The following is a 24,868-nucleotide window of genomic DNA, read 5'->3' as shown; positions in this document are numbered from 1 at the left end:
GTTTATACATCATCAGAGTGTATTTGGAGAGCATTACAGACAGTCTGTCCATAATAATAATAATAATAATAATAATAAATCTTAATTAAATCAGTTAAATCTTAATAGTTATGTGGAAAAGTTAAAAGTAATGTACCCACTAAAACGCCTCATAGCACGCACAAGAGTTTTTTTCCTTTCTTAAAGGGATCGTTCACCCAAAAGTGAAAATTCTGTCATTCTCAACCTCAAGTTGTTCCAAAACTGTATTGATGAATCAGGAAAAAAAAAAATATATATCTCTCTTGTTTATCATTTTTCATATTTTAAATATCATTTAATCACGTCAATCATAATTTAAGAAATCATATAGTTTTAAGTGTTTATCATTATTATCATTTGAAATGTATGTTTAATGCTTTTCTGATTAATCTTTATGCCTCAATGTAGCTGACTGACTTGGGGTGAAATTTTGCAAGTGTAAGATGTGGGCGAAAGCCTAGAAGTTTCTGATAGACAGACCACAAGTAGCTCGAATGTCTCAGTTAATGTGATAAAAAAATTTAATCTTGGTCAAACATCTTGCAGAAGGGACATGTTGTATAGCAGTTTCTTTCTTTTTGCATTGTATTGAGACCCATGACTTCATGACTCATATGGTGGTACAGAGCGATAATGTGTATGTACCCACACCCCAGGGTGTGAAACTATGAAAGCTAGATGTGTCTGTGTCTTGTGGATCTGGTTCGATGCCAAATACTATGAAAAGAGGAACTTAACTCTGTTCCGATTAGCAACTGCATAAGAGGGAGATCAATTTCTGTACAGGTCAGTCTATTCTTGGACTCCAACTTGGCTCTTTTGTAATTTGTCTTTTCAAAGAGAGCTCTCTCAACTTAACTATTCTTTAGGCAAGAACATTTATATTCAGAGTGTGACTTATATTTTACTTAGAAATATTAGAAATGATTTTAACTGTTCATGTTATGTTTCTTTATTAAACTTTTAATCCTGATTATGGATTAAATAATATTATTATTTCTCATTTATTAGGCTATTGGATTGTCTGCTGCTACGAAACAAAATTTGATTTATCATCTGACTGGATCTCCTCGCATAATGTATGAATTTATTTCTTCTGCTGAACACAAAAAAGACAAATAATTGTCTCAAATGTACAAAATACAAGCTGTTAATTTATGTATAAGCCAAATTCTGTGTACAAGTCAAAGTGAATGTGATACGCTAGTGCTACGCTTATTGTTACAACAATTGTTATTATAAAATTACTGTGGTAAATTGACTTTAGCCACCACTGTCATAAAAAATTAAATAAATTAAATAAAAATTAAAATGTTTGATAATTGTTTAACTTGGTTCTCTTCCAAGTTAAAGACAACACAGACAAGGGCAATGATGGCTCAGTACATCAAGAATTACGCAGGTCTTTTAGGCAATGTATTCAAAGTAAAAGCCCCCCCCCCCCCTTTTTTTTTTTTTTTTTTTTTTTTTACAATTGATTAACAAGAGTTTGTATAGTTATATGTAGTAAATATATATGTAAAAAAATCATCTTAAGCTCCCATAGTTTTAAATTAATAGAATATTTCAGGAATGGCTAGATTTTCAAATTGGTTAGTTCATTAATGTAATCGTAACCATTTTAAAATGGTTTGGAATGATACAAGAAATTTGGAATGTATAATGAAAAATAGAATCTCAAAGGCTCACTGAAATGCCTTGGAATGCACAGCTTTGTATGATGTGTTGACATAATTTCCACTAAACAGGAAGCTAAGGTGGGACATATTGAATGGCTCCTCCCCCTTTTCAAATAGCCAATAGCATTTAGTTTACCTCACAGACTGCAAATCGTACTTGACAGCACCATGGAAGCGAATCCGAGCGCTGATGATATGTTGGATTCAATAGTAGAGGTATGAATAAATTCTAGCCATTTCATTCTTAACCAGAACAGAATAAAACAGAATAAAACTAGAGCGTTTGAGCAACCGAACACACACCTCTAACCCATATTGCTCCGTGACATGCCAACGGTCACTTTGGCCAGGTGGTATTTATAGCATATTGCGGGACGCTTTAGATTCTAGAGAGCATTTGATTGGACAGAAGATGTAATGAGAAGCTGAAGTCCGCGGTGATGTCATAAAAATCCGTGATCCATTTAAGCGGAAGTGAGAGACTGTAAGTTTTGAATGCTTATAGCTCCTAAATGCGAATTTTGTCATTGTTTTGGAACACACCAGCAACCATTCACCATTCATAACCTTAAGGCTAACATATTCATACTAAAAGCTAAAAAACTTAAATTTTGATTTCAGGGGGGCTTTAAAAAATAAAGGGGGTTTGTAAAATGATTCAAGATCAATCCAACTTCATTTAAAATCTGATTTAACGGACACTGTGTACTGTTATCTGGTCTGCAGAGACCACACAGCCGCGACTTGAATAATGTTTCAGTAGTTTCTTCCATGCTGGGCTGCAGTTCAGTACCTCCTGATTGCCTAAAGCACAACATTTAAAAATATATATTAGTATCTTATAATAGAAATTATTTTGTATAAAACATTGTGATTTAATACACTGGGATATGTATTTAGTAATTTGTTAAGAATATATGAATGTAATGTAGGGATTACCCAAAATGCATAGCCCATTCTGTGCTCTTGTGATGCCAACATTGATTTGGTTTTCATCACCCACAAAGCCAATGTGTTTGGAGAGCCATTCCCTTGAGATTGAATGCAGAGATTCAATCTCGTCGCTGGGGCAGGAGCGAACCATCGAAAGAATCACATACTGCCACTCACTACCTGCAGTCACATCATTATAATGCTCTTTGTCATCAGGTTTTTGTATACATAAGAACACAAGAATATTTTAGGAAAAAACGGAAACACTTTACAATAAAGTTTCATTAGTTAACTACTTTAGTTAACAATACCTCTACAGCCTTTATTAATCTTAGTTAATGTTAATTTCAACATTTACTAATACATTATTAAAATTAAGTTGTATTTGTTAACATTAGTTAATGCACTGTGAACTAACATTAACAAACAATTAACGACTGTATTTTTTTTAACTAACATTAACAAAGATTAATAAATACTATTGTATACAACAAATGTATTGCTTATTGTTAGTTCATGTTAGTTAACTAATGTTTACAAATGAGACCTTAATGTAAAGTGACACAGTCCCAAACATTTGATAAATCAAAACTATTCAACAGCATTAAAGGGATAGTTCACCCAAAAATCATTTACTCACCCTCAAGTTGCTCCAAACCTGTATAAATGTCTTTGTTCTGCTGTACACAAAGGAATATATTTGGAAGAATGTTTGTAACCAAGCAGATCTCGCGCCCCATTGACTACCATAGTAGGAAAAAAATGGGGCACGAGATCTGCTTGGTTACAAACATTCTTTTAAATATCTTCCTTTGTGTACAGCAGAACAAAGACATTTATACAGGTTTGGAACAACTTGAGGGTGAGTAAATGATGACAGAATTTTCACTTTTGGGTGAACAATCCCTTTAACCTAACAACTGTCATTAGCATTATCAAGTAAAGGAAAACAAAAAAAAACAGAGATCTAAAGAGAGGAAATGATTTTAGAGTATTACCTTGGCTCTTTGTAATGGTGGTGACAGTGATTCTCTTCAGTTGGGAGTTTTTGGACAGTCTTTCTCTGATCTGGGCCACCTGTGCGTTATATGGTGACAGAATGGCAATGTCTTCCTGCTTCACACGGCCCACTGATACCAGCTGACTGCAAATCTCAACCTGCGTAAAAACACATCTAGGCTTGATTTGTGTAGGTGCAAGCTCATTAGCACCAGAACCTGACAATAACGTGTTATTTGAGTGAAAATTTATAGACTGAGTTAAGTCCTCAGAATGTGATCAGTGGACAAATTACTGGTGGACTACAGGAGAAGCAATACAGGCTTGAATAACATTTTTTATCCAATACAAAATTAGGGAATATGTGATATGTATAACAGGAAGGGGTACTTTTTTCAATAATAGTACCATATTTTGTTAAATTAAAAAATGTATGTTTACGGTGAGTTCAGTAATTGCAAACATGCAGTTTGAACATAGGTTAAAAATAATTGGGTGTAAATCGAGTCTTTTTTTGTTTGTTTGCATCATCTTTTACTTACAGCTTTCTTAACCTCTTCAAGGTTGGCTTTTGAGTTCTCATTTCCCCGTGCAGTTGAAACAACCAAACTGATCTCTTTTCCACGTATATCTCCAAACAGAATGTGTTTGCTTTGTCTTGTTGTCTCGGTCTCAGCATGAAGCATGCTGATTCGTTCAGGCACAACAGTTATCAGCATATCATTGTAGTATGTTTCTGATGGAAATTTGCAGATTTCTTCATGCTAAAGAAAGAGTAATAAATGTAATAAACAGTAATAAATGTGTGTAAGCGTATACCGTGTGTGAAGCACATATATGTACCATTCTGTACTGGGTGTCAAGCAGTAGTGCTCTATCCATGTAACGTTCAAACAGAGAGCGTGTCATGCCCAGTCTCCGCACATGCTCATTCTTCACGATCGGACGCAACTGCTTGTGATCCCCCAACAGCACAACCTGCAAGATGAGTATATGAGACCATGTGACAAGGATCAGAAAGCCCACACAGAAGATTGTGAATGAAAATGTTTGTAAGGTCAGAGTACTGTAGCAAGAAGTAGGTCCCTTATTTAGATTTGCTTATGCTAGTTAACCGTTCATGGTTGAAAACGTTATAGATTGTTGCATGGAGAAAACAGGCTTGCTCTCACATTTCATCCATTTTGATTATTCTATTATACTATACTATACTATATTATATAATATTTATTTTGTCTTTAAATGCTTTAGGGTCAAAGACGAGACGTCACCATTTTGGTGTCCGCATCAAAATTTAATTTACTAAAATGATTTTATATACATAAAAATATGGGTGAAATAATGTTCCAAAGTGTAAAATTGTCATTTAGCATAGTGGTCGGACTTTGCTATTTTACCATTACATCTTTAAATATACACAAAATACCAAGCATTTTTAAATAAGTGTTGGCTGCGTTATATTAAAAGGACTATAGCTATGTCTGAAACCGCTCCCTACCCACTATATAGTGCACTGTATCGGGTGTCGGGCTGTATTCTGAGTGAGCGACATCATTCCCTACATTCATTCACTACTTTACACATTCCATGTACACACTTGCTGAAACACTATTTTCCAAAATCCAATGCAGAGAGGACTGAGTGAACAATCGAGTTTAAACCAGAGATTACCTTACATCTTTCTTATTTCTGCTTTAACATTTATTTCATGTTAGTTCTAGTATTTTACCTTTTTTTATTAATCATTACTTGAATAAACATATTAAAATATAGAGACAATATTATATAGATGAATTTTAAAATTATATTAATAAGGTAAAGAAATATATTATTTTTATTATTAAAAAATATATTATTTAGGTATTAACTCAATTTAATTTTAATAATGTGTGGCATTGTTGTTAACTTATTAAACTGTAAGGAAGAGATGATAATTTGGTGGATAATTTGGTGGATAATTTGGCTCAACAACCACGTCATCTGTGAGTGTGAGAGTTTCTAACAAACTAAAAAAAACTTTACTAAAAATAATAAATACATGAATTAATGTACACTTTTACTCTTTCAGCAGTCTGTGACATCACCAAAAGGCACCCTGAAGATCGTGTGGTGAGAGTTTATTGCTCTTAAATATTTGATAATTTCACCTTTTCATAGTGTGGTAACTTAAATTACAAAATCACATGTCATTCAGTGAAATGCCAAAAACACTTATTGTTAGATTATTTGAATGGATAAGACACATGCCTTGGTGTGAGAGACCCGGGTTCGAATCCACTGTAAGACACCAATGTGTCCCTGAGCAAGACACTTAACCCCTAGTTGCTCCAGAGGCGTGCGACCTCTGACATATATAGCAATTGTAAGTCGCTTTGGATAAAAGCGTCAGCTAAATGAAATGTAAATGTACTGGTCAAGCTCATTATTTGACATATTCGTCATTCAAAGTAATGCTTTTTTCATTCAGTGTAATGCAAATTCTCTGTGAATGACAGTTTCACTGTATAGATAACAATTTTAGCATCTTATTTATATTACAAATAAATGAGGAATGTTTAGCACTGACATATGTCTTCAACTTTTATTATTATTATTATTATAATAACTTTTATATTACTATTATATTACATTTTTGTATTGGTTGATTTGTATTTTAGATGCCCTTAGTTGCTAGGCACTGTAAAAAGCCAAAAAGCTGAAAAGTAAATGCAGACACAATGTAGCACTCTTAAGGCCCGTTCACACCAAGAACGATAACTATAAAGATAATCTTAACGTTAACTATACTAGCATCCAATAAACAATAACGCTGTTTATTCCAAGCATGTGCTGCAGGTTTGTCGTCTGCTGCTTTAAATGAGGATGGATTCTGATTGGCTGTCAATGTTTTTAGTGTTCATCTGCTGAAAAAAATGGCTCTGAAAACGATTCCAACTATATTGTTTCTCTGTGCCAGTGTGCCGTTATCGTTATAGTTGTGATGTGGACTTTGCTATTCTTTTATATTTAGAACCGTTTTTAGAACTATATCCTTCTCATTATTATAGTTTACTTGGTGTGTGAACAGGCCTTTAGCAAGGAAACAAGAAAGGTACTGAGGATTGCAATTGTTAATATAAATGCTTACCAATATTTCTGAACAGAGAGTCCCCTCTCGCTATGTCACAAGTTCAAAAGAGGCCATTGAGGGGATTCGCCACCCCAAATACCCATCCTGATAACGTCATTTATGTTGGCAAACAGAAAGTATTCATAAATGTAAATATAGCTGCAAGCAGTAATTTTTAGGGCAGAGCAAGTCAGAAATAAAGTGAAGGGCTAAGCAAGCATGGCAGGGAGCATGAGAACAGTAGAATGTAAATGCTTATTATTTTTTCAACATCTGCTTCTGCCATAATTTACTCAGGAATATTATTAAATCTAATTTAATGATACAGACTACTACTAAAAACATTGCTATTATGGAAACAATGACAATATTCTCTCCCTTTTTGGCAAAATGTCATTCAGAGTAACAAACCATGGTCAGTCAGCGAAATGGATATATTTATGTAAAAATGAAACAATCGACTTATTCTGACCTGTACCTATTAAATATGGAACTTCTTGCTGACAAATGGGTAAAACCTAGTGGTTTGAAGGATAGTGGCAAAGTATAAAGATTTAAAAAATTACAATTAATTAGTATTTGGGTGCTGCACTATGATCCTTAAATGGAGTCTTTTAATGTGTCATCAAATGATTCTCGTTTTAAATATGCCTGACAAGATTTTTTGGTATATAAAGTATTGTTACACTCAATGACATTATAGTAGTGGGTGTCTTATGTAAATCATGATAAAAATTGTATATTGTCATTCTTTTTTGCTTAGATATATGTATTCTGCTTCTACATTTCTTTCTGCCGAATTGAATTCAAAGGTGAGTTAGTAAGGAGTTCAATATACTTATTCTTTGTGTCCAGCTTCCTATTTGTTTAGTCTACTATAAAGAGTGTCTTAAGTTTAGCTTTCTTCCAAAACCTAGTTTCAGTGCTTTAATGATTTAGGCTGTGCAAACTCTTGGTTATTTGGAAGTCTTGTCTAGGTTATGTGTTGGTATTTTACAGCAAGTTTTGCTTAACATTTTTTTGTACAATTTATTTATTTATATTTGTGTACATGTTTATATGTTATTGACAGACTTGTTTGTTATAGATGTGTCAAGAGTCACTCTGACCTTCTCCGGTTTGAAGCTGACCAATGGGACAAGCGTCTGGGGTTCTGTAGCCATGGCGCACTCATCGATGAGGATCTGTCGTGCACTTAGTGTCTTGGTGAGGTTGGGTGAGGCGGCAGCCGTGCAGGTGCATAGAATAATATCATGATTTTCCAGTTCATACAAACGTGCAGAATTTAGCAGCTTCTTATATCTGAGGACACACAATTTAGTGTCATGCAGACATGCATTCACATATAATCACACACTTGCAGACACACTCTTAGATGCAGAGATGTGTTTTAGGCAAATTTAGATGATGATGGTGATGGAAATTAAGCCACAGGTATTTAAAGTTGTTTATGACAATTTAGCATTTTCAAATGGAAGCAAATACAACAGAAACATCTACGTACTCCTCTACGTCCTCATCTGTCAGTGAATCGGGCTTACAGCGAATTCTTTGATCAAAGTCCTTTATTGCTTGGGAATGAGGGTTGTGAGAGTTGTCTCGGATTCTATGATGAAGTGTTATGTTCCTAGACACAGGAATGTGATGAGTTTGAGTATTGTAATGATAAAATGATCTGTGATTATTAATATTATTAATTCTTTTTTTTTTTTTTACAGTAGCATTATTCATTGGCAGTACCTGAGCTCAGATTTAGACCGCTCTTGGCGCAGTGATTTGTATGATAACTGGATGTTGCTGCCAGGGTAGGGATACTCCTGCATCTCCATCTGTCTGCTGTACACACGTAATGGCTTCAGCTGCTCTCCAAACTTGAGCAGGTATTCTGTACACCAAACACAAGCACATAAATACATTAATTTGTTCTTCACACAAATACTAGTTCCCTAGAACACAAACCTCGACGTACCTGCAACTACATCCACAGACTTGTTTGAGGGTCCACAGTAAAGAATAACCTCTCTTTTCTCTTTGTCTTTCAGCTCTTTCAGCTTCCAAGGATTCTTAGAGTTCAGCTGAGAGAACCAGTACACTATATACGCTCCTACAACAGTTTTTCCTGTTCCTATACAAAATGAACATACAAAATAATCTTTTCAGTCCCATTAAGAATCACTGAGAAAAAAAGCTAAAATTCCTGAGACTGTGATACACTTAACTAAGTTTTTCTGTGATTTAAGGCCAATTAACACTGCACCAACAGATGCCGATTAAAGAAGACATTCCATGACCTGGCAAATGGTGATTGAACGTTCAATCTGCACAACAACATAAAAACGCTGACCAACACCAGCATACAGGGGAAACACACTCATCCGACAAAACCCAACAAACGTGTCTTTTGCCGTTGGTCTGCGTCTGTCTGTGCAGTGTAAATTAGCATTTAAGGCTAAACTAAAAACTATATGCACAGAATGTTTAACCTGGAGGCCCTTGAATGAGGGTGAATTTGCCATTCAGAGCTTGTTCCAAAGCTTTAAACTGGCTTTCATTCAGTTGAGGCAGACCTGCTGGTGGTACCTCTCTCATAAGCACATATAGGTGTGCAGCTGGTCCGGAGCCTGTGGGTTGATACAACCAAAAGTACTTTAAAAAACAATGAACTAAAGTATATGTCATTAAATTCTACTGTAAATACATAATTTTAAGCTCAAATAATGACTTGTTAAATGGTGTTAAATGAAGATAAATCAGAAAATTAAACAAGACCCTAATAAGACACTAACACACGGTGTAGGTATATTATAAATAAAGAAAACAAAACAAATCTATAGTTGCATAGGAAACTGCATAGATTCTCAGAACCATATTTTCTGTATTTAAAAAAACATTCTCTCACTCAACATATGACATACTATGAATTTAATGCATACTTTCTTTTCCAATCCGGTGTCTGAGTGCAATGTTCGTAACGAGTTCATTAGCTGCTGTTAAATTATTCACTGCACTTTCCTTCCGTCTGGATAAATCAAGCAGAAAAAAAAGATCACACATCATTGCAAGTGGTTGTCATGACTTTGCCTCTATACATTCAACAAAATATATTTATGAACTGATTAATGAATATATAAAATGTAAGTAATGTAATGAGACTGGTGTAATGCAGTATCTTGTAGCATAATGGTTTTAGTGTGCTGGATTATAATATGGTTGTGATGTAATGTGTATTGAGCCTGTTGTATTCTTACATGTCTGGAATGAGTTTTGGGATCATCTCCACTGTAAATGTGTCATCCCGCTTGAATTTTGGGGTGTTCATGGGTGCACATTTTATGCTAAAGTGAATAATTTTGGACTTATTCACACTGTTCTCTGGAGGATCGAAATAGTGAGTTGTCACACCATGGGCCACCCAAGTAAAGTATCCTGGATCCAGCTCTGACTGATCTGCTTGGATCTTTTTCGAAACTCTCTTTCGGATACAGAGCAAACACTTGGCCAGGTCAAATTCAATTGCCCATTTTTTGACACATTCTACAGGCAGAGAGAAAGTTCCAGAGAGTCCGGAATGATTAAAAGTTATTTGCACATTCTCTATCACTACACAATCACTGTCATCCACAGCAGTTGCAGCAGACTCCATTTCACAGAGGGGCTTCCATATCTGCACATACTCCTCTACATCCTTATAGTGACCTTTGGATGGGCGGTTTGCAAGTTTGGAAAAGCACTTAATAGGATTGCCAGTGTGTTCCACACAGATCTCAAAGCTTGAAGTCACGCTCAATAACTGTACAGTTGGCGCCCAGTAGCCCCTATCCCTTTCTGAGGTCAGCTGGACCTGGACAGTGTCTCCAGCTTTCAGATAGAGTTTGAAGTTAGAGTAATGATCATCTTCTGACATAAAAGTGTGATCAGGTAATCGAGATGTATCTTGCACTTCGCTGATCTCACTATGATCACTCACATCTGCTGCCACTATGAGGGACTTCGCCTCTTCCCACTGTTCATCTCTCACTGCCTCAACAATGGCGTGCCAGGTGTTTTGAGGTATCTTTGAACAGAATCTTAAGTTCTGCAGTGGGCTCGGGGTCATGCTCAGTGAATACATCCGTTTTTTCCAAGTCAGTGTCACTTGCTTTTTGTTAAATAACGGTTGATCCTCAAGCTGTAAATTTCTGTACTTAACAGGAAGTCTGTCCGGGAAAGTTCCTTTATCAAACGGAAATGATAATTTGAAACTTTCGCTGTCACGTTGGACAACAGTGACAAAAGCCATTTTGTATGTGCTTTGTTTTTGTAGACTGACTGCCAGATGAAGTGACTCTGCTTTACTCTCATACTTCTGTGCCTTAATTTCTCCTATTTTACACTTGTCACACAACAGATCAATGTCTGTCTGTGAATACTCAACAGGACGATCACTGAGAACTGCATGCATGAGCCTCTGAAGAACCACATCTATGTAACGGCGAATGGGTGAGGATGCATGTGTGTATGAGTCCAGATTCAACGAATAGTGCCCAAGTAAAGCATCTTTGCATGAGAGAGAACGAATGAACGAAGCTTTTTTGATACAGGCCTTGAACTGAACAACTGCTGGAACCAACTGTGGATGAATGTCATCTGTAGAAATAAGGTCAGCCATTTTGTAAAAGTTACATTTCGAAGCTGCTGATTCAATCATTTCCCACACAGATGTCAGAATGATAAAACTGCCATTATTCTGCCCACTGTTTGAATCCAGATGTTTCTCCAGTGCTTGTAGGGACTCACATTCCTCCTTGTCTTCCTTCAGTCTACTCACCAGTTCAGGTGAAGCTGTCACAGGACAGCTAAAGGTGTTCGGAAACAGGGTTTCTTGATCAGTCAGCTGATCACTAGCTCTTTTAAACATCAACTTCAGCTCCTCCATCATTAACCTGCACTTGCTGTCTTGTGATGATCCAAGATCAGCAGGATTGGAACTGTCCACTTGTCCAGAGAGTCTTTGTGTCCTGTGATAAAGTGCAAAACGAAAAGCCACAAGGATGCAGCCTTCTAGAGAATCCAACTTCATCTCATTTTCACCTGGCTGGTTGATGATGCTGTCAGTCTCACTGTAGGACAATGCCCTGATTGACTTTATGCAGGAAAGCACCAACTTTTGCTCTACAAGTTTGCCTTTTGTCTTTTCCACTTTCAGAATTAAAGAGATTGCACGACGATTTTTGCCTGGCGTCAGACTCCACATGTATGATTGTGCACCCAAGTTCTGAATATCGTCCCCAGACACATAGCTAAAAAAATCTGCTTTGTGAACTCCAATTTCAAAATGATATTCAGAGTCACTGACAGAGATGGCATCTTGTAGGTGGCTTGATAAAGGGCTCTGGTTATCATCAGGGTTAGGATTATTGTTAGGGTGGACATCTCTAGACCCTAGAGAATAAACAGTGAAGGTGATTCTGTTATTCAGGTTCAATCGATTTCTGTCGATATGAAATGTCAGGTGTGAGGAGAAAGGAATGAGTTCCATATGTTGATTACTGATGTACTCTAATTGGTCTGCTGTTGGAGGAGCCTGACACCTCAGAGGAGTGCAGAGTTTAGTGTTTGAGTTCTCTGTCAGAAATTTTGACACTTCATGGCTAAACATTATGTTTAACTCTTCAATCATTAGATTTGCTTCTCTCTCCCCTGGCTTCCGGTGTTTATCAGGTTGAGCATAGTTCCAGTCTTCTTTAAGCCGTGCTTTGCGTTGGCTTCTGGCAAAATGGTAAGCCACCCTGACAAGGTCCTCCAAAGTATCAAATCTCTGCTCACCATCACACTGACTTATTATATCCTCAGCCTCCTTGTAGGTCAGCTTCTTTTTAGAATTGATAACAGAGAGGTCAAAGGTCCTTTCTGTGATAATGCCTGATTTCTTTTCCACTTTGACAATTAATGAAATGGCTTTACGATCTTTGCCTGGGAGAAGACTCCAAAAGGTGGTGGAAAGATGTTTTGGGAACATGAATGTAGGTTCTTTTCCTGGGTCATAAAAAGTTGTTCCCCTCTCTTTTGCAAAGCTATCAAGTGAACTGTCCTTAGACACGAAACTAGCCACATCTGCAACATGAACCCCAATTTCATAGCAGCTTCCCAGACCTTTAACACTAATGGCATCATCCAAGTCTTTAGCGTTGCGTGGATCAACAGTGAAGGTTTGTAAAGCTCTGAAATCTCTTCTTTTCTTGTCATCAATTCCATCAGTTTTCATCTCTGAAAAGGCATCCTCTTGCATCAGAGGAAGAGACATTAGTTTGAACTCTGATTTTAAAATGTCAAGTCCCTCCTCAAAAGATGTCCCAATTGGTAGAATATCTGTAACTTTGCCTAGCGGAAAGGAACAGTGTTCTTTCCAGCCCAAAATCTGAACAACAAAAACATAGTTCTGTTTTGTTTGTTCATCCAGAGAAACATTTCTTGTAATTGTCCAATTGCCATTGACAAACTTGTATACTGGAATACAATTGCGAGTCTCCTTTTTTACCAAGATACGTATTTTGGTGGTGTTGTGGTTGAGGGGTATCATCATTTTTGGCACCAAATATTTGTCAGTGTTTTGTGTTCGTCTTTGGTAATTTTCAGCCTCTAAATAACACACAAATTCAGAGGATGTTGGTAGTCTGTTTGTACAACCTAAAACTCTCCCAGTAAGGGAGCCAGCATTATGATGTCTGGTCTCAACCACAACTTCATCACCAGGGAAAGACATGCCAATGTTTTTCCTCCCTTCAATATGAATTTGTTCAGATGGGTTATCGTAAGGTATTACGTAACCTGATTGGTATCCTTTCATTACCAATTCCCCATGCCTGTAGATACCAGGCTGTTTCCTGACCAACTCCAAGAGGTTTTCCTTTTCAGAGGAAAAGAATAAAGGCCTCTTTTGTTCATTCTCTTCATCTGAGTCCTGTACATCACTTTCATAGTCTTCCATCTCTTTCAATATAGTATCAGTTTCGGCCTGGAGAGGTACATCATTCTCAGAAATCTCTAACTTTTCTGTCTTCTGAAATTTAGAAATTTCCAATACTTCCTGTTGTAGGACATCTCTGGTAAAATTATCTGGTTTAGCGCTGCCCTTGCTGATGCAACGTTCTATGTAGGACCTCCAGATTTTTGAACACTTTCCAAAACAACAAAGAGCACCAGCATCTCCAACTACAACCACCAGCGATTGGGCTCTGGTCAAGGCAGTGTTTAGTGCTCGAATGTCATCAAAAAACTCTGGGCAGCTTGACTCTGATTGAAGAAGTCTGTCTCTTGTCTGAACTGTTGTTATGATGATGACCCTGAACTGCCTCCCTAAGGACACAGAATTTGAATGGGGAGGTTGTAATTTAAAAATAATAATAAATAATTTTAAAATGGATATACATATTGACACATTGTGACTGAAATAAAAATGTAAGATTTTTTTTCTATTTTTTTTTCTTGATAAATCAAACATGTTCCCTGAGCTCCAGTAGACAATGATGTTCTGAACCCCACAGTACCTTGAATGTTTGCTAAATTCTGAACAGACACTCCATAAACTCCTTTCTGACGGAGATGAACTCTGATGACCTCAACCTGAAGAATCGAAGGGGAAAAAAGGGAAGAATTTGTGGTACAGGATGTGGATTGTATTTTTGTGACTTTACCATTTGTGATGGTAATTTAATTCAAGCCCTTAAAAACTATGTATTATATTATCAATAACTTTTTTTAAAAAAAGTATTTTTCCTCAAAATTACAAAATCTTTGATCAAACAGTTAAAGAACCAGAATAATTAAGAAGAATCACAATTGTTAAATTCTTTACAATTCTCATCCCTAATGCTTGAATAATATTAAAAGTTTGTATTTAATTATTATCATTCATTCATCAAGTCACCATGCATTCTTATATGGTATAGCATAATTAAGTTTTAGTCATAACATATTTGTCATATGTCAAGAGTGATAAATGACGATCACTAAAAAAAAGTACCTGTCGGCCTTCACTAAGAACACAGATCTGCTTTGGCTCTCTATCACCCCATTCAATTGGCCAATCAGTCAGAAGCCCTTGCACCATGTTTACCACACTGTTGACCTCAGCCAGATTGAACCAGGACATGGAGGTGGAATTCAGACGGCATTCTCCTCTGACATGCTGAAAGATCAGAGGGTGTAGCCTCGGGTGGGGTGGGACATCCCCTTTGGCCTTGATGCCATCACTTACATAGAAGTAAGTGGATACAAAGTCCACTATTTCTGTGGTGGAACGGTAGTTCTCATTAAAGATGACTCTGCTTTTCTTGGCAATGTTGCTGCTCTCATCCTGGTAGTAGTGGAAGAGACGATTGAGCAGGGTGTGTTCTGATCGTTTGTCATCAGTTACAGAGAAAAGTTTTGGAGCCATCTGCATGTGGTCTCCTGCTAAAACCACTCGAGTGTGTTTGTCTGCTAAACCCAGAGCCATGAGCGCTTCAGCCTCCAGCATCTGAGATGCTTCATCAATCAGGATATGACTGAAGAAACCTTTAGGAAGCTTAAGCTCACGGAGATGCCGTGCCATCGATGTGGTGGTAATAATGATGCGGTGTGACTCTAGATCAGAGCGTGTTGGGAAGATGAAGGACTGTCTGTCTGGAGAGCAGAGACAGTATTTCAGAGTGATGTCATCGGTTGCCGCGATTGAGGCCCCACCCCTGTTTGCCTTTATCCTGAGTAGTTTGAGGTTTGGGTGTCCATTTGTAATGTATGAATGGAAGTGCTCTCTGACATATAAATCTGCAGAGCTATAAGGAACAAAACTCAAAGTTAGATTTCTTAAATGGATGGAAGCTTTTATTTTCACAAGAGAAGTATTGCAAGGCATCTTAATACAAATTAAATTCCCATTTGTTCTTGTTCTTGTTTCAAATGATAATAACAATTGATAAAATTGCATTTTATGGTCAATTATGGTCAAATATTTGTATATAATGACCACTAAACTATATTTTTATTATTTTATATTATTTCTTTTTGAAGACATTTATTTTTCAATTTATTTTAAAACAAATATATAATATTAATAACTCAAACTTTAATGTCTCAAATACAAAACAAAAAACATTGGTTGATGCACGATACTGATCCCTCTGTAGGGTTTATTTTGTGGTAATGATTGGCTAAAACTACATTATCATTTATTTATAACTTACCTGTTAGTATATGTACAGATGAGCACTTTGTTTTGAGAACGAAAGGCCAGCTTTTTGGCTGCTGAGGCGAGACAGAGTGTCTTCCCGGTGCCAAATGGTCCGTATATTAGCAAGGGAGGAGCCACTTTGTTGCTCTCGCACTTGCCAAGGATGAAGTTCAAGGCAATTTGCTGTTTGTTGTTCAATTCAGACTGTTTGGTTATGTCCACAGGGACACAACAGTTACTGAGGTCAGGTAGAATGATGTGCAAGTCTGGTAGGTGATCAATAGCCTGGTGCATCTGACAAAATGACAGTCTGTTCAGCTGAAACTGAACCTCCATTTCACAACTGTTTTTTTTCCTCAGCTGTAGCTCAGACACACACTGTGCAGACAGCTGAAGACCGATGTGACCCTCGCCAGCAGCCTGTTTGAGCACCAATGCCTCATACGTGTGGTTTCTGTTCTCTACTGACACACTGGCTTTTGCTGGTATGCAATTCACCAAAGCCATCTGCACCCCTCGTTTAAGAATCTGCCCTTCAGGCGAGTCTAGTGTGAGTGAGCAGGACACCTTCAGAGTGGCAAAGAGCTTCCCTGGAGCAGCAAAAAAACGTGATATGCCATCACTCAACTGGTCAGAGAGAGACACATTCCCACTAACATTTAATCTGCAAGTTTGGGGAAAAAAAGAAAACATTTGCAACTGTAAATATATGGCAAAGGTAATCTAACTGTAAAAAGAGAGAAAATAGCATTCTCAATACTGATTAATTAAAAGAATCTCTAATATCGACCAAAACTCAATATGCTACAGATGTATGGTGGTGTATTTCATTAAACCATTTGTTTACTTTTATTTGGTTTGTGATCTGATGATTATATAGCACCAACATGAGTGAAGATTGGACCATTTGTAGAAGGACTATGTGAAGGAAATTTTTAATTAAACATAACATACATTTCTTTTTCTTGCAGTGTTAACATTTATACACTTTTGAATACTAAATGTCCCTAACACTTGGGCCAAAGTTAGTGCATCTGAATCTAACAAAAGAGGAAACAAAACTAGACAGCTGTGCATTTTGTTATATATACATTTAACCTCATGACCCTAGCAACAAGCTGAAGTATCAAGGAATCCATATTTGCTTCCATATTTGGAACGCTTTGCCACGCTACTATTCTATAAAAACTGTTATACTCTTTTTGTCAGGGGGAATTCTCTGAAAATGATTCGAGATCCTCCCGGCTGTGATTGAAGCATATTCAAAGGCTGGTTATTGATGTGCAGCAGCTTAGAGGAACACTGGAGACCTTTATTCCCAAGTGATAGTGTTCATAAGGTGCGAGACGTCATCTCAGAGTGAGGCTCTTAGGCGTCCAGGGTTACTGATGGGGTCAGGTAGCTATAATTTTTAGGCATCTTATGTGATCAGAATAGAATTCTTAGGCATCTGGGTTTTTCTAATGCGTTCAAAGAAACTATACTTAGGCGCGAGGTGTTACCAACGTGGTCAGAGTGGGGGGTCACCTGAGGATAATTTTGGAGGTGTCGTGGACACCTGGTTTAACTTAAGTCATGTGCGTAGGGGAATTTCTACCACAACTATTTGTCTTTTCAGACTGACTAGTATGCAAAATTTTACTTGTTTTTACCATACAATAATATGGCCAGCTATAGACATCTATGTAAAAAAATTAATAAATCATAAAACAATTACAATAACAGTGTAATGTAATAGTGGCTACACACACCCAATATGTGTGCCACCTTATTATTTAACAGACGGTAGCAAGTGTCCTGTCTGGATCAATCACACAGTGTTTTGGCTGTTCTTTGAGTTCAAAACAGTGACAACAGTATTGTAATCATAATACATTCCATCTATTCAGTTTGAACCTTAACACCAACCCATTCATCCACCTTTCCTTTCAGCCATATTTTCATCTTTTACTACGACACCATCTTAGCTATGCATAACAACAGCGCTGATTTTTTAACTGCCCTGCCCATGTTTCATCCATTCATTGAAACTGCAATTAACTTGTTAGAAAATAATGCCTTTAAAGGGACTGTAAGTAGGAATTTCTCCCATCTAGTGGTGAAATTGTATTTTGCATTCAAACGAATAATGCTCTCCAGCACCTCACTTTTTCAAATGCGCGTTGCATCTACGGTAGCCGCTACGTACCAAAAAGCTATGACAGGATGTCTTATAATAGCACTTTGAGTTTTTCTTCGGGTGAACAGGTTTGTTATTTAAAACAAACTGAAACTTGAAACAACGAAAAAAGAATGTTACAGTATGAATTACTGACTGTGAAAAACATTAACTAAGGTAATTGGTAGTAATAAAGCCTTCTTTACTCGTTATATTTTTTGAAGTACGTGCATTGTTAGATATCATCATCAGAGCCTTCTCTAATGTTACTTTACTCAATAGCTGCTATTCATCAAAGAGCCTGTTTAACTTTTACTATAAATCTTATTCTGTCTATATAATAAAGTACTTCTCTATATAATAAAAAACGTATATCGTTTTTTTTTCTGTCTATATAATAAAAAACTTCTCTAAATGTTCTTCTGTAGTAAAGTACACAACCAAGCAATGAAAAAAAAAAAAACCTTGTAATTAAGACCGTAACATTGACTTACCTGTCGAGAAGAAAGCAGGAAACTTCAGCGTCTCTTTTAAAAGCTTTCTCCTGCATTAGCTATCCCGACATTAACCCTTGTTTTTGTAATCTCCGGTCACGTTTCCTTTTACGGTCTATTTTGGACTTTTTCGACGACGAGGACTCCTTATCCTGTGATATTCAGCATATGTATGAATGAACGATGTATAAATAACCGTACAGTGCAGCCTTTTAAACTTGCCGCGGCAGTGATAAGCGCCTCTCTGCTCTGCTTCTCCGCTTCTGCTGACTTCAGTCACGTGACGCCTGGCTCTGAACGAAAACGCGTTGTGGAAACGCGTTGGTCTAGTACTTTTTGTCCCTCTCTGATATTATAGTTTTTCAAGATGGCGGAACTACATGGAAGCCTCCGTGGACCTACCCGTCACATGTATATAAAGATAATAAATTCTTCGTTTACGAGGATTAGTCTGATCATTGGCATAGGTATTTGCACATCATTGAGGGCATATTTATTAATAAAAATATTGATTTTAGATAATAAAATACCTAAAAAGCTACACACAGTCCCTTTAATCTTTGCATTGTTTGCTTTCAGTTACGTTTATATTCAATTCAGTGATTATACCTGCCTAGTACTATCAGACTCAGAGGCCATTAAATGCTGTGATAACATGGAATGCCTCTGATCCCAGTATGAGTTCAAATTCCAGAGTTCCAGAGTGCATGTGATGAGAAATAAGTAACGTTAAAATACACTATTTTAGTAGTAGAAATTATATTCAAAAAGTAAAATTATTTATTTTAGGTGATAAAACACTGTTTCCATGGGACCCACACTAAGCCAGTCTGTGACAATCATTATGCAGACCATATAATAACCTAGGGAGAGAAACTTATCTGCAAGGGAAAATATGTCTATGGGTGTGGCTGATACGATGACATTACATAAATGATATCTCTTAATGATGGTGTGGCCTGTAGACATCAAAAAAAAATTATTGGAGATCAGCACTTAACACTGTTTACAATTACATACTGGATCTCTACCATATGATGATATAACCTCCCTTAGAACAACAAAAAACAATCATAATAATAGAATCCACCTGTTCAGTGTGAACCCCAACCCAAACCAGTTTATCCACTTCTTTATTCATTTTATCTGTGTATTACATAAAGATTCATTGACTTTGACAACTCTGCCCATGTTTCATACTATCATGAGAACAGCCATTGGCTTGAATTTACATTTAAAAACAAGTGAATATGGTAATGGGTAGCTAAACATAATGTGTCCATGGTCGATAATTATAAAAGAATTAGCCTGTACTTTTGCCGAGCCAGCACTGGTGCGACCTCCGCAATAGACTTCTTTCCGACAGTCAAAGAGGCATTACGTCACAAAAGTGCAGACTCGTAGGAAGACCGCAAGTGTTTAGGGTGCCATTTGGGACAGGGCCTGTGATGGTTGACCAATGAAATCAGCTGTGGGGTGGGATGGGTTTTGTGCTTAACTGGTTTGGGGGGGCACTATATTCATATGAATCACACATTCATATAAATATAGTAAATTTGAAAATGTACACCTTAGCATACATTTCAAGTGGTGTATTATTTCTATAAGATATTTGTACCTGCTAATGAGCTTCTCCTCTGCAATTTCCTCTCTGAACAGAAAGTGGTGAGCTCTCTCTCTGTAGTTGTCTCGGTGAAGTGGGGAACTGTGATCTGCATGGGGATTGAACTGTAGGTTCATCTGGGGTGATTTGTATTTACTAAGCAACTGCTCGTCCTCCTCCCTTCTGGCAAAGAAGGGCACGATGACCCTGTTTCCTCTGTTCCAGCGCTCATCCGAAAGAATCTCGGCACATTCACTCTCTTCTGCCTCATCTGGCTGGACATGGAACTGCTGACCGACTCTCACCTTCAGTTTCCGGAGAAGAACCGGTCGAATGTCGAAGTCAAACACCAACCACTGCTCGTACACTCCAGGGCGGAACGGCAGAAAAGACACACTCAGCTGGTAGGTGGAGAGAGAGGAGCGAAGGTGGTGGCCTGCAGTGTGTGTGACTGGGGGAAAGGTGTTCTGTAAACTGTCACTCAAAGAGAAAACAGCACCATTTTCCACTTTCAGTAGAGCCACATGAGCCAAGGACCTCTACACAAACACACATGCACACACACAAAACAAACAAGGAGGTTATCAATAACTAGTGTGCAATTAGGCTGAATGTACAATGATCCAGGTTAGTGTGTATTTCTGACCTCAGTGGTGATTGTGAATTTCCATCTGATTTCACTGTCTTCTTGTAAACAGTCTACACAAAGATTCTCATCGTGTGTAACACACACATCGTCCACCTGCTCAGAGATCTGTAAAATACACACACATGTCCATATTTGTGGATTTTGTTACTTTTTATGTTAGTATTTAATTAAATAATTAACTAACAACTTAAAAGTTACCATAAATACACAAACAACTTTTTCATTTCTCTATTATATGGCTCTCATATGCTTGATTCTGACTGGTATATTGTGATTTTCTTTATAATCATTTCAAGAACAAAAATCATCAATGTCAGCATATTTAGCAACTAAAAGAGGAATACACTAAACAACTTTTAAAATCAGATTTGAAAAATCTAGGCACCGTACACTTGCAGACTTTGTAAATGGTTCCAAAGAAAAACATCATACACTAAATGACTGTGGAACAAACACTACCGGACTTTCAAGTCTGACCACAAACGTATGCAGAAACATGCACCTCATTGCTAGGAGATGCATGACAAATGAAAACAAAATGTGTTCAAAATCAGCTCAGAATAACAAACATGTTTGATATCCTCTGACTGGATGGAATCAAAAATTGGTGTCTGTGACCATGATACACTACACAATTCTCTGTGTAATCTGTCAACTCCAACTGCCCAAAATCTGGAGACTGGCTATGATTTTCGGCAACTAGCATGGACTCATCCAGACTGTAAATTGAATAAAAAATCTGTGCAAAGGTTGGGCAGTGTATTACATCCTTAAAATGAAACATATTTAAAAATGTTTTGTGTGACAAATCTTGAGTGTGTGTGTGTGTGTGTGTGTGTGTCCCTTTAATCTACATGGTTTCAAATACTCATAAAGATAGATATCATATGTCTTAAAAACATTAAAGTTACATGGATGGAGTTTGGCAGAGTTGCAATCTTGTGCTGGATTTCATTGTACTCACGATAAGAATCTCATTGCTGCTGGTTCTGTACTCTTCCAGAAGTTTCTCCTGGTATGAGGAAAGCTCATGAGAGCTTGGCTGACCATCTCCTTGTCTGCTCTGTTCAGCCAGTCGTTCTCTTTGCGTGATCAGATGAATTAAACTCTTGTGGTCTAGGTTTGTGTTTTTTTGCAAGTTCCACACCACAGCTTCTTCTGGACTACTGGCAAACGTGCAACGGTCATGATGCACATAGCACCCGACATCCTCCTTGAAATACCAACACACTTCATATCGAGCAGGTCGTGGGTGAGAGGGCCGAGAGAACACAGGTCTCCATTTGCGACCTCTGACCTTTGCTCTGACAAGCAGCAGATTGTGAGAGCAACGGTGAGGCGTTGTAATGATGGAGTAGGAAATGCGAGAGTATTCATGAGTGCAGCCATTACAAGCAGCTCTCAGCTCGTACATCTGCATGAACTCCTGCAGCTGAGCATCTCTAGCCTGTACCGTAGACATTTCTACAGATTCAAGCCATAACATGCATGAAGTCTGACATGAACACCATCAGCTGGGCACCCACAGCTTCAAATACTGCAGTAAATTCAACCTAATGTGAGGAAAGAGAAGAACACAGCTCATCAGATGACTTGTTTACATAAGGGAGAATGCAAATACTATTCAAAAGACCATAAACCTTCACTGAAAACAGAATCACATTACTTCTATACTTAGACCTTTGAACAGCAGCTATAGGGAAGTATAAAAGATGAATTATGACCATGAAGGTAAATAACACTTAACTTTCTACATGACATGGGCCTACTGCTCATGTTGTGCAGTATCTCATGTTTTATAAAAGATAGAGATCCAGATGTTGCTTCTTAAAATGATATTGCTGGTAACTGTCAAATAGGCTTTTGAACTATTTAGAGATAATTTTTCATTTTATTTTATAAATGTAAAATTGACATGCTTTTTGAAAATTTTGTTAAATAACCTTTGATAAAGCAGTCTGATAATAACTGCTGAGCTGTTGGATCACATTAAAATACTGTATGCAAATGTGCTGTGGTCTAGTCACTAGTTTTTTTGTGTGAATACAGCACATTTTAAAGAATAGAATAAAACATTTTTGCTAATTTGCCTGTTGTACTTTACTGGTGATAAGCAAAGATTACATTGTAGAAAGACAATGTAATAGTTGGCCAGAGCTGTTGTTCTTGAGGTTCTGTGAGAAAGAAAAGCTGGGGTGTACAACACAAGGTCAAGCTTATCGTGAACAGAAGACACAACAAAAGACTTATTTTCCTATTTGACAAGTGCAACCTAGCAACCAGAGTGTGTGAAAACCATGAAAACAAGGGATATTAACTCCATGTGAACTGCCACAGAACAGGTTTTGGGTCAAGTGGCTTTCAGACTGATTAGTGTTGTTAGTCAACCACAAACCTCTTTAACCTGAAGCCTGGCTTCAGATCATGTAAGGATTACTTTAGATCAGTATGTAATGAAAAGGTCTATATAATGAAAACTATGTAAAGTGCCTTTGTAAATATTACACAAATGCATTACACAAAACGTGCACATATACATAAGGATTCATTTCATTGCATATTTATCTTCTGGTACACAAAGAGAGGTCAGGTATCAAAGCACAGAGGCTGTTGCTGGGCAGCCCTGCCGTATATTGAGGTGGTTGCTTCAGGCTAGTTGCCTTGAGTAAATACTGAATTATTATAATAATTATTTTAACAGTGCTCAACAGTACCATTGTATGCCCTCATGTCATAAGTATGCAGATGTTTTGTGGTGGCAGCAGGAAATTTGACCAGTTTGACTGCTTTTGAGCTCTCATTTTCCATTTAAATAAACAGTTTACTACTTTAAACAATAATAATGGCCCCATATCTTTCCACGCATCACATTACACACATTCATACCATTTAGAGTTTATGGGTGAATCATTCATTATTTCCTATGTGTGTTTACCCGGTTTGTACAAAGAAAAAAAAAAAGTGTAGTTACATTTTGAAATGTTCTGTCTGAAACATTTTTTGTTCTTTAAATGTTAATCTTACAAGTAGACAGCAGGTACAGATTAATTTTCATCTTAGATGCTATGATCCTCCCTCTGCTGTCAAACGTCAGGTGGGGAAGGCTTGTAGGCTATATGACCGTTACGACAAAATGGCAAAAAGAGTAAATGTTTTATTATTATGAATATGGCAAAGGGCATTGTTGTAAATTTCTGTTGTAAATTATAGATTACACTTACAATTGCACCGTCGCACCCAACGGCCAATGCAAGAACACGACAGTATTGCACTAGGCAACAATAATATTGAAAATTGGCTTTGAAATAAACCACGGTAAATGAAAAGAATCTTAAACCTACATAGTTTTAAAGAAGTAATTAAAGACGGTGATATCTTTGAGAACACTTAAATATTAATTTATAATTCTATAATGAAAAAACAAGAACAGCGCGCGCCTGACGTTGCAGAAGCGGAAAGCGTGAAGCGGAACAACACCGATATTTTACACATAAATAAAACATTTACTTTTGAACCCACCTTTAGATCACTGAGGAGGGAAACGTGCGGCCACCCTCGCTCAAAGCCATCTCAATCAAGTGCACGCAACGCAATCCAAACTTCATGTTCCTCTGTCTACAGTAACCCAACTTGAGTTTCGATTTCCTGAGCTGGAGTCAGTGAGTCAGTGAGGGGTGACGATGTCGTTGGTCACGTCCTTTTTTTTTTTTCTTTTTTTTTTTTTACAACGACAGACTGCACATAAAAATAGTTTACTGGCTCTAGCAATTTGTCTGTATGGGTCTCATTCACTAATAATTGCATAATTTATTTAAACATAAATTTGCACCCTGAATCAAAAGGTTTTTGGTACGAGGATCCACTCAGAAAGTGTTGCTCTCTTTTAAAATAAATTTAAATCTCTCACGTCAGGGAGTTCCAGATGCCAAAACTCAGACTTTATTGGTGAAGACAACAAAGCTGAGATGCCTGCAGAATATCTACCAATCCCAATCGCTTCTTCCGTTTTAATACACGAATGACCTCAACTCCT

The 24,868-nt window shown here is 37.2% G+C and overlaps 1 protein-coding gene across 2 annotated transcripts; it reads right to left on the bottom strand.

Annotated features, from left to right (window-relative positions):
- Window positions 1-1,491: 1,491 nt before the first annotated feature.
- On the bottom strand, window positions 1,492-24,493 carry helz2b (helicase with zinc finger 2b). Of its 2 annotated transcripts, none has more exons than XM_084118870.1 (19): window positions 24,355-24,493; window positions 21,800-22,388; window positions 20,833-20,940; window positions 20,202-20,725; window positions 15,945-16,595; window positions 14,744-15,536; window positions 14,268-14,343; window positions 9,990-14,076; window positions 9,675-9,760; window positions 9,225-9,362; window positions 8,711-8,866; window positions 8,482-8,626; window positions 8,246-8,368; window positions 7,851-8,043; window positions 4,476-4,610; window positions 4,175-4,396; window positions 3,632-3,791; window positions 2,640-2,813; window positions 1,492-2,504 (listed from the first exon to the last, which is right to left on the bottom strand). In XM_084118870.1, the coding sequence occupies exons 2-19, from the start codon at window positions 22,319-22,321 to the stop codon at window positions 2,392-2,394; spliced, it is 8,406 nt and encodes a 2,801-aa protein (XP_083974996.1). In that variant the 5' UTR covers window positions 22,322-22,388; window positions 24,355-24,493; the 3' UTR covers window positions 1,492-2,391. The 2 variants fall into 2 exon arrangements, with proteins under 2 accessions (XP_083974996.1, XP_083974997.1); XM_084118871.1 differs by having other exon boundaries at window positions 15,945-16,521.
- Between the last annotated feature and the right edge of the window lie 375 nt (window positions 24,494-24,868).

Source organism: Abramis brama, assembly GCF_963993115.1.
Source record: "Abramis brama genome assembly, chromosome: 7".
NCBI classification, from domain to species: domain Eukaryota; kingdom Metazoa; phylum Chordata; class Actinopteri; order Cypriniformes; family Leuciscidae; genus Abramis; species Abramis brama.
The sequence above is the reverse complement of the archived record's forward strand: the minus strand, read 5'-3'. Positions and strand labels throughout refer to the sequence as shown.